Source organism: Anneissia japonica, unplaced genomic scaffold, assembly GCF_011630105.1.
Source record: "Anneissia japonica isolate Jap-2015-1 unplaced genomic scaffold, ASM1163010v1 scaffold288058_len748972_cov163, whole genome shotgun sequence".
Taxonomy (NCBI): domain Eukaryota; kingdom Metazoa; phylum Echinodermata; class Crinoidea; order Comatulida; family Comatulidae; genus Anneissia; species Anneissia japonica.
The window spans coordinates 263,937-277,050 of NW_022701645.1; the positions used below are offsets into that span (position 1 = coordinate 263,937).

Here is a 13,114-nt window from a genome sequence, read left to right on the forward strand (position 1 = left end):
TGAAATCCTACTTGTTTCTTCAGGACTACTAACATTTAGGTCGAAAGAGTATCCAATCTTGTCTTCCTCTCCATTTATGGTCGAGGCTGTGTACTTCACCTTCCTTCCCACAACACCAAGTTTTCTCCTCAGCGATTCGGTGCATAAACTGGAGTCTGAGCCATTGTCTAACAATGCCCTAGTCCTGATTCTGTGGCCATTAGCTGCTACGATCTCTACTGGCAGAGTCATCAAGTAGACGTTTCGACTGTTTATCGCTGCACATGATGTAACAACTTCAGGTGGGTGTAATAGGTCGTTGTGCTTACGTGATTTACAGGTCCTGCACACTACATCTCTGCGACACTTGGAGGAAATATGGCCTGGAAACAAACACTTAAAACAAAGTCGTTTATCCTTTACGTTTTTCAACTTGTCATCATACGACATATCTAAAAATTGTTTACAAACAAACACTCAATGTTCACCATTACATATGAAACATGAAGGACTCTTGGATGTTTTAACAACATTAGCATAAACCTTAGGTTTCTCAATTTGTCTCTTATCATTTCTACCAACATGCCTACCAAACATTTTGCAAGATACCTCAGCTTGCTTTTCGATAAACTTTAACATGTCTGAAAAGGTAGGTTCTCTATCCTCCAAAATTTCATGTGCTTTGTTAGCCCATTTGTTCTGTATTACTGTAGGCAGCAAGGCCTGGATCTTTAACAGATTATTCGTACTGTTCAGATCGCTAGTGTAACCAATCTGATTTAGTGTCACATCACACTTTTTCATAGCACTAACAAGAGACCAAAGTGCCTCTCCATCCCCTACATTAATTTGCTTTCTCTTAAGCATTTCATTCATAAGAGCATTTAATATGATATGTGGTTGCCCAAATTGTTTCTTAAGAATATCTAATGCCTTATTGTAACCTCCGTCATCCATAAGAGGACAACTCTCAATACAAATTCGGGCCTTGCCCTTACAAAGCTGCAGTAAATACTGCAATCTCGTACTGTCACTAGACAGCTTAGCAGCAACATTAGTTTTGAAATTAGTGATAAACGTCCAGTAATTGACTGGATTGCCATCAAATTCTAAAACTTCTGCCTTCGGCAGTTCTAGGGCTAATTTTAATTCATTTAAGCCACCTTGACTAGTTGTGCTTACACTATTCGTGCTTACAGCACTTGTTACCTCAGCTTGTTTCTCTTTAGCGACTCACTTTCTTGCTGCTGACCTTGTCCTCCAGAATACTTCCTGGCAAGATTCCATCCAAGCTTCCTCCGCATCAAAGGATTCGTCGTCGAGCAGTTCCCCTACTCTTTGGTGAGCTACTTCCACATGCTCGAACGCTTCTTCAGATTTTTTCACGAGTTCTGATACACTGTCAACGTCTACTTCCTCTTCTTTTAGAGTAGCATTTAGCATATTCAAATACCGAGTCAACATCGCTTTCTTGTTCCTACGAAGAATTTTCAGTTCCTTCATCTTCGCCGCTAGTTCCTCCATGATTGCAACTTATAATCTGCTTAAGCTTTTTCACTGTAGTCGACCTCACGGGATCAACTTATTTCGTGGTTGAGGGCGCCAAAGTTCCCAACTCAGACAATAACAAACACCAGCGACAACTGCGTACGTATGAACATGTAAATAACTTTATTGCACTCCTTTGTCTCTCTGACTGTCTGTTCGACTGTCTGGTGACTAAACAGAAAGATAATAATAAAAATAAGACCGTAATAAAAATAAGAATAAAAAAATGCATATCAGAAATAACAGTGTAAAAGGATACCAAAATGAACTAATGCACATTATGAAGTATTTCATATTGTATTCTATAATATGAATCATAAATACACCGGCATGGAATATAGCAATCAACTATTATTAACATTACTACAATGATAGAACATTATCAATCAACATAGTAGCTTAGTCTTAATAAACAAACGATTCTATATGTGAATATATCACACCATCATAAATAAAACAACATGAATAAGAGTAATGTCAACTTCTCTATCTCCAAATACAATTTTAACTTACAAAAGCTATGGCGCAACATCAATCCAATGTAACTGATTAGCAATCATCTGGATATCTCAATGTGCATTATCTTAACTCTGTAAATGAATGATCTAAAATTCAAATGAGTGGTCGGCAAATACACGTCATCTCCTGTACATAACCAGGACACCACTGACCCACGCTAATAAAATTAATCTAAAAAAGCTTAATCACGTGACCGATGACGACTTAGAATACTGTCTCTTATACACATCTAGATGTGTATAAGAGACAGGGTTAGGACTTTCTCATCAATGTCTTCCAAAAACTGATTAACTTGTCACCATCTTGGTAACCCTGTAAATCATTAATAATTTAAATTAATATAATTTCACTGGGCTCTGTGTGGTCCCTCAGTAGCAGTGCATGCTGCAAGTCCTATTTACGGCACTTGACAAAAAAATATTGAATAATAATTGTGATGGTGGTGACATTGGTGATGATAATGGTGGTTAGTGATGATGATGATAATGTCGATGGTGATGATGGTGAAGATGGTGATAGTGATGGTGGCTGCAGCGATAGTGGTTATGGTGATAGTGATAATTGTGGGGATGAGGATGATGGTGATAATGGTGATGATGTTGGTGATTATACTGATGGTGATGATAATAACGATGCGGTGATAATGATAAGACCTGCCACATTGAATTTTTTGTTAAAATAATACACAGGAGCAACACAAAATAGAGGGCCACAGAATGGAGGGTAACATCACAGACCCACAATTATGGTTGAGGCTAAGGTTTTATTTGGTAGAATCGGTTGGCGCATCGGTTGTGGCTTGGACTCCCAACCTAAAGGTCGGGGGTTTCGAAACTCTTGCGGTGCTAACCACATGTGTCCTTGGGCAAGGCACTTTATCTACAGTTGCCTCTCTCCACCCAGGAGTACATGTGGGTACCTGGTATGTTCAAACACAAATGCGCTGATTTAAGGAGGCTATGCCGCACTGGGCCAAGAAAACAGGGCATTTTGGGGTTGTTTTAGCTTTTATGCCATGTAACCTAATTACATTAAAATTGTTCTAGTTCCCGATGGCGAATAAGACCGCAGTTTTGTCCGCTTGCGATCTCTACTGTAGGTTTGACACTTAGTTTAGCAAAAAACTTGGCTAAAATCCCATGGAAAATTAAGCTTTGATGATATGGGATAGGGCAGGGACTTAACCAGTGGCGGCTCTAGGATATTTTTTCTAGGGGGGCTAAGTTGTCCGACAGGGGGACAAGGGGTTGAGAGGGTGTTCTCCCTCCCGAATGAGATTTTTTTTAAAGGATAACCTCTGGATGGCCGAAAATGGCACTCTCGGACAGTGACAGACGTGTTGGCTTGGTGTGGGCTTATTTTTATATGTTTTATGTTTTGACTACCCGACAAGCTCTGTCCGGCGAGGGGGGGCTTGACCTGTCCGCTGGGAGACTTAAGCCCCCTGCCCCGCCACTGGACTTGGCTACTTAGCTTAGGCTGGGACTTTGACATACTGTACATGTAACCTTTTTGGGGTGTTAAGGGGACTACAATTCATAAGTGCATTACCAATACCCAGTTCCCTTGTCTGTTTACTTTTAGATTTTGGGATTTTAATACCAGTCAGTAGGTGTGTATTGTGCAGAACTCTGATCTAGAAAGAAGATTTTTTTGATTAATTTTTTTGAAAATTTTGACTATAATTATTTACTTTATCATTATCTATACTAGTCCTCTTGATATTATAGATACAAATTATATAATAACACTAATTATTGAATTCTTATTACCTTTCAATTCCTAGTTTATTGCTGACAAATTGCCATAGCAGTGTTTCTAATATCTCTCACAACAATGTTGGGTTTTTCCAGTTACTGTTCTATATGACACAATAGGTGGCAGCATTTTTGTGCAGTTGACTATGGTATTGATTTCTGTATTGATATATTCATGTATGTGTACAGTTAAAATCCTATTACAATCATGTGGCAGACCGTCGGGTAAACTGCGTGGTATGCTAGGTATTTGGCATATCTTTTCATTTCGTTCAGCATTACATTAAAATATATAGAAGTATAAAAATATATCAAAATACAAGAACACAATAGTGAAAAATGTCATTAAAAAAATAATGAAAACCACAAATTCAGAAAACAAACAAGAAGTTATAAAATATTCATTTATCAAAAATAAATTTGAGTTACCTTGAACATCATATACCACTTTAAAAAATTTATATTAACAAACGAAAACAGATATTAATGCCAGGATAACCCGTGAAATTTGAGAAGAACCAGTGTTTCCAACGTGGTCCTAAAATATCATATAGAAACAAAAATGGAGACAGACGAAAGAAGTAGTATATGATGTACAAGATAAAACAATTAATGAAAAATGAAGACCCACCAACATCGTTTACCCAAGCTACAGCATATACAAGTTATAGACTATGTGCAATATTAGAGAATTTTTTATCAAGGTGATGCTTTAATTTTATTTTAAATACATTGAGTGATGTTGATTGTTTTATGTATGATGGTAGTGAGCTGTATCTTATACACATCTAGATGTGTATAAGAGCTGATGCTTGGGACTGCTAGTAGGAAAAGTTTGTAAGCTACTATACAGAATTGGATTGTGTTTTATATTAAAATAAAATGTATGTTATTTTCAATATCTGCATGGTTGTAGTATCTTCTCAGTGGAGGTCCCGATTTGTGAGAAGAAGAGCATGCGCACATACTCTTGGAAGCACCGCTTCCATTCCAGTGTTAAATTAGGATTTCTGATGCCACCACACGGTTGTCACAATAGTAAATTTAAGCGTTGTAGAATGCTCTGACTCACTGAATACGTGATTGGCTGATATTGAAAACCAGCCATGCGGAAATTCTAATCAGCTGAGAGTACAGTGCGATAGGTCTGACTGTGACTTATCCTAGATACCAAAGTAGGCCAAATATTGGAAAACTTTGCTTTACCAATGAACTGTAGCAATCCACTTGAAAAATTAAGGTTTATATAGAAGATTTTGACAAAGAAATGTTAAATAAAGTGGAAAAACTGTGCTACTATTTTTTTTTTTTTTTTGAGCGAGGTTATGCACTGCATACCTTGCTTGCCTTGTTACCTCAATACATAAATTCTACTACTTTATAAAAAATAAATATTTTTCAATGCCTTGATCATAAAACATCCTTGTCCTCGTCCGGCCCTCTCTGCTGTTTTATTGTTTTATTAGGCTTTGTTTTCAACATATCTGAGCTCAATATATTTTAAGGCCTTGCTGTCTGTAGTATATATGAGGGTGTGTGTGTGTGGTTGTTAGTGCTAGCTTGTGCTGATTTGTGCTATAAGTAAACTTATATTATTATTTTTTATTATTATTATCATTATAATCATCATTTAGGCCCAATATAAAAATTATTAGTTTTTCACTCCAGTGCCCACATGTCTTCTATAAGTATTTTTGGTAATTATATATTTTTGTAGTAAGTAGTTAGTAGATATTGTTCAATATCTGAATCATGTATTTTACTTTGAATATCAATGCACCAGCAAACAACACAGGGTGATTGGCTTTAGCAAAATAGAATAAAGAGCCTCTCGATTAACTATTTTCAAGCCTTAGAAAAATTTGATAAAATAATATTTTTTTAAATATGCCTCAGCATATTATTAATATTATCACATTATTATTATTATTATTATTATTATTATTATTATTATTATTATTATTATTTTTATTTATTATTATTTATTATTATTATCATTACGATCATCATCATCATCCCCCTATCCTTGTTATGGTAATCTTAATTATTATCATCATCATCATAATCCAGTGGTTGAGTAACATTCCAGCTCTATTTATATTTTATTTGTGACAAATTTTTAATAAATAAATAAATTAATCATCATCATCATCCTTTTTATAATTATTCTTACTATTATCACTATTATTATTATTAATATTATTATTATTTCTACTAATTATAATAATAAATGTTCAGAGACTGACCCTGCATATCCAGCTACTCTATGAAACGGTTTATAAAAGGCAATTTAAGAAAAACCATGACAGTATATTGTTGCTTATTGTATTTATTGAGCAACTTTGTATAGGAACTCACAACTTACAAAATGAATTAAATAGATTCAGCAAAATTCTTAAATGATCATAATTATATTTTGGTCATTTAAAACAACTGTACGTAGTACAAATATAATCCACTATAAATTCTACTAATGTTAATGTAAACCTATATTATATTTTTTGTAAGACTATAACATTACCTAAACCTATTTTACTGTACTGTAATTTTACTACTATAATTTTACTGGAATTATTATTTCATGTGAGTATAATTTTATTATACTATTCAAATTCTATTAGCATCTGTATTTTAAGTACTGCAATGTGTAGGTTTAAACCCTGGCATTGCAGAGTGTTCCTAATGACCAAAAACAGCCCCACTCAATAAACCACATAGACATACCATATACAAAGCATCATTCCATCCTATGCTAGGCAAGTTGCTTCTGTCTAATGTGAAAGAAATATTTAAAATTAAATTGTGAAAATTTAATTTCTTTTTTGACTTTTCGAAAAAAATTATTTCTTTTTTCCATTATTTTAATGCGACATGCAAATAATGTTGTACTAGGCCTATGTTATTCAGTAACTGTGTTTAAAATTAAACTTTTATTTCTGAACGATGTCCATGTGGCATTATAGAAAAGAAATAATATAAAATCCCATGATATAGGCATACTGTACATAGTTAATGAATAACATAGACCTACAGTAGTACAACATTATTTGCATTAAATACAATCATGGAGAAAAGAAATAATTTTTTTCGAAAAGTACAAAAAGAAAATTATTTCAGCCATCTACAGGTGCCAAAATCAACAAATTTCTTACCTCAGCCCCAACCATGATGGGGCTGAGGTGGTATAGACCCACGCTCCATCATTTTTTTCAAATTTTGTATCATTGCCAATAACTGCTTTGAGGCCATTTTGAGCAAATTCTCCACCGTATGTAGCTTGTGATTTGCCAACACTGGCATCACTTTATGATAATCTCTACAAGAAGAGCACAAGTAATGTTGGCAATCCTGGCAGTAGTATTCCTCTACTTTTCCACAAACACATTTTGTGATGTGATCTCTAGCAGGTTTATCATATTGTTCAGAAAGGTGTTTGGTGGAATATCTGTTTGCAATGTTGACATTATTGTGTAAAAATATTATCAGTATACATTCTTTCTAGATTGTTTTAATACAACCTTTGATTTTAAAAGCAATGGTATTTAGATTGTCTGAAAAGCTTACAATATTTTTAATAGCATTTTTTAGGCCAATGATTATCTACCATTTTCAATATTCTATCAATAAAGTTAATTCTATGGATATTTTGAATAAGTTCAATTTTTGGCCATCCAAGGTCACCATACAGTGTGGCACAAGCAGTGCTTTGTGGTGCCTTTAGAATGAATCTGGCCATAGTTTGAAAGCTTAATAAAAGTTATTTCTAAACCATGTCCATATGGCATTACAAAATAGAGATGAATACCTTATGAAAAAAAAATATAATGTTCTGAACACAAAATATAGGCTTACTGGACATAGTTACTGAATAACACCCCTCCATGACAACTCAGACCTTGTTCCATTACAATACAATGTGTTACCATAGAGAAAAGAATTCATCCCTATCAGTGGTATAGGAAGCCTCCCCTCCCCTTTGAAATGTGTGGTCCCATCTGGTATCTTCCCTTTATAGGTACCTTCTCGATACTAAAAAATGTGTCATGCCAATAGTGATGCTTCAGTAGTTTAAAACTTTTAATAGGACTGATAGTATCTCCCCAGCTTCCCCTACATCAGTCTCTTCCTCATAATACCTATAGATATGCTACAGATCCCTAGGAATTAAATATATAATAAAGGAAACAGATCCTTCAGTCAATGTCGTACGACCATGGTGCGACATATCATACCCAGCAGGCCCTGCCCCCTAAACTTTTTGAGATTAAAAAAATGGAGATTAAAGAAAATTATATTAAAATTTTAAGACTCAGGGTGCCATAATCATATTTTTGTATACCTCACCTCCCAACCATGGTGGGACTGTGGTTGTATATACCCTCCATCCGAAGTCCCTCCCTGGGCCCCTATATTTAAAATTCCTGGACCCAACACTGGACACCTCAGTAATTATATAAATTTATAGTGTCATTATTTACCACTGCAATTCTCCGTGGATGTTGCGAAATTAAGCATAATCCGCTTGGACATTCGATTCTGTCTTCTGGTTTATCAATTCTTTTGATAAAATTTCCATCACTACTGAAAAGCTGTATTTTTCCATGACTTGCTAAAATGATGTTATCATCCTCATCAACTACTACTCCTACAAAACCCATTGCCTTATGTTCATCACCTTTGACAAGCACTTTCATCAACCTTCCTTTATTATCAAATTGTAGTAATTCATTGTCACAAGACTCACTATTTCTATCTAATGCAAGAATATTTCCTTGATTTGTAAGGGTAAAATCAATGACACTTATATTATTGTTTGGTGACTCTAACTCTCTGATCATCTGGCCACTATCAATATCAAATATATACACACATTCATTTCCCCAATCAGCTACATACACAGCATTTGATGCCTCATCCACATGGATCCCAGCTGGAACCTCCAATATTTCCTGACCAATCGATTTGATCACCTCACCATTTATCTTAACTATTGTGATGCATTCGTTGCCTTCGTCACTGACTGCTATGTTACCATTCTTCATTTTGCACATTTCAAATATTTTCACATCTTGTGGTAGTGTAACCTTACCAATATATTCTCCTGATTGCATATACTTGAGCATTTCATTAGTCCCACATGAAACCAACAAGCACTCTTCAAATTTTACTAGGCTTCCGTATTCATTATTCTTGTCTTTGAATAATTTAATGGTACTAAATAATCCTTCTGGTTCTACTTTGATTATCATTGGTGACTGCTTGATCGGTTTGCCATCAACACTCACATCAAGTCTACAAACACCTGGACTGTTAAATTTTCCTGTCACAACATAATTTACATTGTCATATTCGTCAACTTGAGTGATGTTCGTTTCTCCTGTAGGATGTGTCCATGTTGCCGTCAATTGATTTGCTAATACATTACATCTATCTGCTTTAATTATTTTGGCAAGAATTTCTTGACCTTGTGTCACAGATTCCACTCCCTTTAATGTAAGACCATCTAATGTTGATTGTGTTACATTTCCTATCTCATATTGCTGCAAAGAAGCAATGTGGTGTTTGTTTGCAAAAAATAAAATTTGCCCATTATCATTTGGCTCTGTTTTGGGCATTTCATTGACTCTGTCTTCCAGTGCTTTAATTACTGTTTCACTTGATTGCATTGCTGTTGCTTCATCACTCTTTAACAACTGTTGAAGAAAACTTAATTTTGTATTTACTTCAGATATTATTGTTTTCAATTCATCCATTTGTACATCATTTACTTGCTTTTTCAGTTTGTAGATTATCTCTACATTTTTTTTCATTTCATCTGCTTTATTCATGATTGTTTTAATCATTTCCTGCACAAGTCTGTCAATATCTTGCAAACTTGTCTTTCTACTTTCTTCTAATTTTGTAGATGTTTGAATAACTGCTTCAAGCCCTTTTTCTAACATTTTTTTGCAGCATTGGGCAGCTTCCTCCAATGTTGATGAAGTTTCTTTAAATGTTTGGAAAGCATCTGATATGCAGATTGTTTTGTGCTTCCCTTCCCACACTTTGTGGTTTATGAATGTGCAATGAATGCAAATTGGAGTTTTACAATCTTGACAGTACAACTCGAAAGGTTTAGAGTGAAGTGAACACAGTGGAGGATTTAACAAAGCAAAGTCTTGTGGTGTCATTGAGCGCACATCCTCCACTGTATGTAGCTTGTGATTTGCCGAAATTGGCATCATTTTATGATAATCTCTACAAGAAGTGCACAAGTAATGTCTGCAATCCTGGCAGTAGTATTTTTCTGCTTTTCCACAAACACATTTTGTGATGTGATCACCAGCAGGTTTATCATATTGTTGAAGGGTTTCTAACAAGTTATTCAGAAATGTATTTGGTGGAAGTTTCTGAAGCCCGCCTTCTGGAATGGGAAATGATTTTGTGCAAGTTGGACAAGTCAGCTTACCCTTCTTCTTAACCCAGTCTTCCAGACAGGCCAAACAAAAACTATGCAGACAGTTGAGAGATTTTGGATTCTGGAGTCTCTTCAAGCATATGGCACACTCTAAGACTTTCTCATCAATATCTTCCAGAAACTGACTAAGTTTACTTGTAGCCATTTTGATATAATTCTGTAAATTAGTAATAATTTAAAGGGTTAATATAATATTACTGGGGCTTTTGTTGATATACCATAGAGCTCCTAGTGGTACTAGCATTTTGGCCCTGTAGAAGTATGCCCTCATAATGTTTGGATAACTGTGGGTGTAGAATTAATAAAGTTAGGACTTTCTCATCAATGTCTTCCAAAAACTGATTAACTTGTCGCCATCTTGGTAACCCTATAAATGATTAATAATTTAAATTAATATAATTTCACTGGGCTCTGTGTGGTCCCTCAGTAGCAGTCCATGCTGCAAGTCCTATTTACACAGAGAGACTATGGCACTTGACAAAAAAAAAATATTGAATAATAATTGATGGTGGTGACGTTGGTGGTGATGATAATGGTGGTTAGTGATGATGATGATAATGTCGATGGTGATGATAGTGAAGATGGTGATAGTGATGGTGGCTGCAGCGATAGTGGTTATGGTGATAGTGATAATTGTGGTGGTGATGATTATGGTGATGATAATAATGATGCGGTGATGACCTGCCAATTTTTTGTTAAAATAATACACAGGAGCAACACAAAATAGAGGGCCACAGAATGGAGGATAACATCACAGACCCACAATTATGGTTGATGGTAAGGTTTTATTTGGTAGAAGCGGTTGGCGCATCGGTGTGGCTTGGATTCCCATCCTCAAGGTCGGGGGATTCGAAACTCTCGCAGTGCTAACCACATGTGTCCTTGGGCAAGGCACTTTATCTACAGTTGCCTCTCTCCACCCAGGAGTACATGTGAGTACCTGGTAGGTTCGAACACGAATGCGCTGATTTAAGGAGGCTATGCCGTACTAGGGCCAAGAAAACAGGGCATTTTGTTTTAGCTTTTCTGAGACGTTTTAATTTTTAAATGCCCAATATTGTTTTTTTATTTTCTACCAAAATCAGTTGAACTACTATTACAGCCATGTAACCTAACAAATTAAACTATACATTCTGAAACTCTTCTAGAATGTAGGCCATTTTACCAGGACTACGGCGGTATGTGGTGGGGACTTAGCCGGGGATATACATTAAAACCCTGCATTGCTGGGAGGTGTGGCTGGGACTTTCACATACATGTAACCGTTTTGGAAATTACATCCCGGGTACGTCCCCACTAGGCCCAGGTCCGGGGGAGTGGGGACTACAATTGACAAGTGCATTACCAGTAGGCCTACTCTGTTTCCTTGTCTATTTTTAGATTTTGGAATTTTAATACCAGTCAGTAGGTGTGTATGTGCAGAACTCTGATAGAATGAAAATTTTTTTTGATTAATTGTTTTTTGAAATTTTGACTATAATTATTTACTTTATCATTATCTATAATAGTCCTCTTGATATTATAGGTACAAATTATATAAAAACACTAATTATTGAATTCTTATTACCTTTCAATTCCTTGTTTATTGCTGACAAATTGCCATAGCAGTGTTTCTAATATCTCTCACAACAATGTTGGGTTTTTCCAGTTACTGTTCTATATGACACAATAGGGGCTGTCTCTTATACACATCTAGATGTGTATAAGAGACAACAAATGAAAACAGATAATAATGCCAGGATATCCCTTGAAAGTTCAGAAGAACTTGTTTCCAACGTGGTCCTAAAATATCACATAGAAACAAAAACGGAGACAGACGAAAGAAGTAGTATATGATGTACAAGATAAAACAATTAATAAAAATGAAGACCCACCAACAGCGTTACCCAAGCTACAGCATATACAAGTTATAGTCTATGTGCAATATTAGAGAATTTTTTATCAAGGTGATGCTTTAATTTTATTTTAAATACATTGAGTGATGTTGATTGTTTTATGTATGATGGTAGTGAGTTCCATTGTTTGATTGCTGTATAATAAAATGTTGTATTGTTGGGATGTTTAACATGTGGGATGCAAAAGTTTCATGAGCTACCTCTAGTAAAATGATTATGTAATCTATTGAGTCGTATGAAATGATTTTGTAAGTATTTTGGGCTAAGTTGATGAAAGATTCATTAAACTTGACACAACTTATAGGTTCAAATCTGTTAAATGCTCATTAAACTAGGATTCTCGAGGGCGCGCATCCCCCCCCCCAAAAAACAATACTCGCCATTTCCCAGTCGCATCCCCGGCCTAGAAATCATGCTTAAGTAGTTAAAAATCACCTCAAATCACCTTATTTTGTGAGTTATCCCGCTCTCCTAATCACCGATCCCCCAATTTCAGTAGCAGCGCCAGCGGGGTGGCAGGGGGGCTCAAGCCTCCCACCGGACAGGTCAAGTCCCCACCTCCACCAGACAGAGCTCGTCGGGCAGTCAGACCATAAAACATATAAAAATAGGCCCACAACAAGCCAACACATGTCTGTCACACTCTGAGAGTGCCATTTTCGGCTATCTAGAGGTTGATATTCTTTAAAAAAATTTCATCCCTTTCTCCCAGCTCGAGCCTGTATGTTATTATTATTATTATTATTATTATTATTATTATTATTATTATTATTGCCCAAGTACAAGCCCAAGTCCCCCTGTCAGACAACTTAGCCTCGTAGAAAATATATCCTAGAGCCGCCACTGCCATAGGCGTAGATCCCGGGGGATGGGGGATATATCCCCCCAATATTTGACAATTGTGAGGGATGGTCCATTGTATCATCCCCCCCAATATTTTGACTATGTATGGGATAAAA

General features: G+C 35.7%; 1 protein-coding gene across 1 annotated transcript; it reads right to left on the reverse strand.

Moving 5' to 3' along the window:
* Window positions 1-456: 456 nt before the first annotated feature.
* On the reverse strand, window positions 457-936 carry LOC117103699. Its single transcript, XM_033244305.1, has one exon. The coding sequence runs from the start codon at window positions 934-936 to the stop codon at window positions 457-459; it is 480 nt and encodes a 159-aa protein (XP_033100196.1).
* Between the last annotated feature and the right edge of the window lie 12,178 nt (window positions 937-13,114).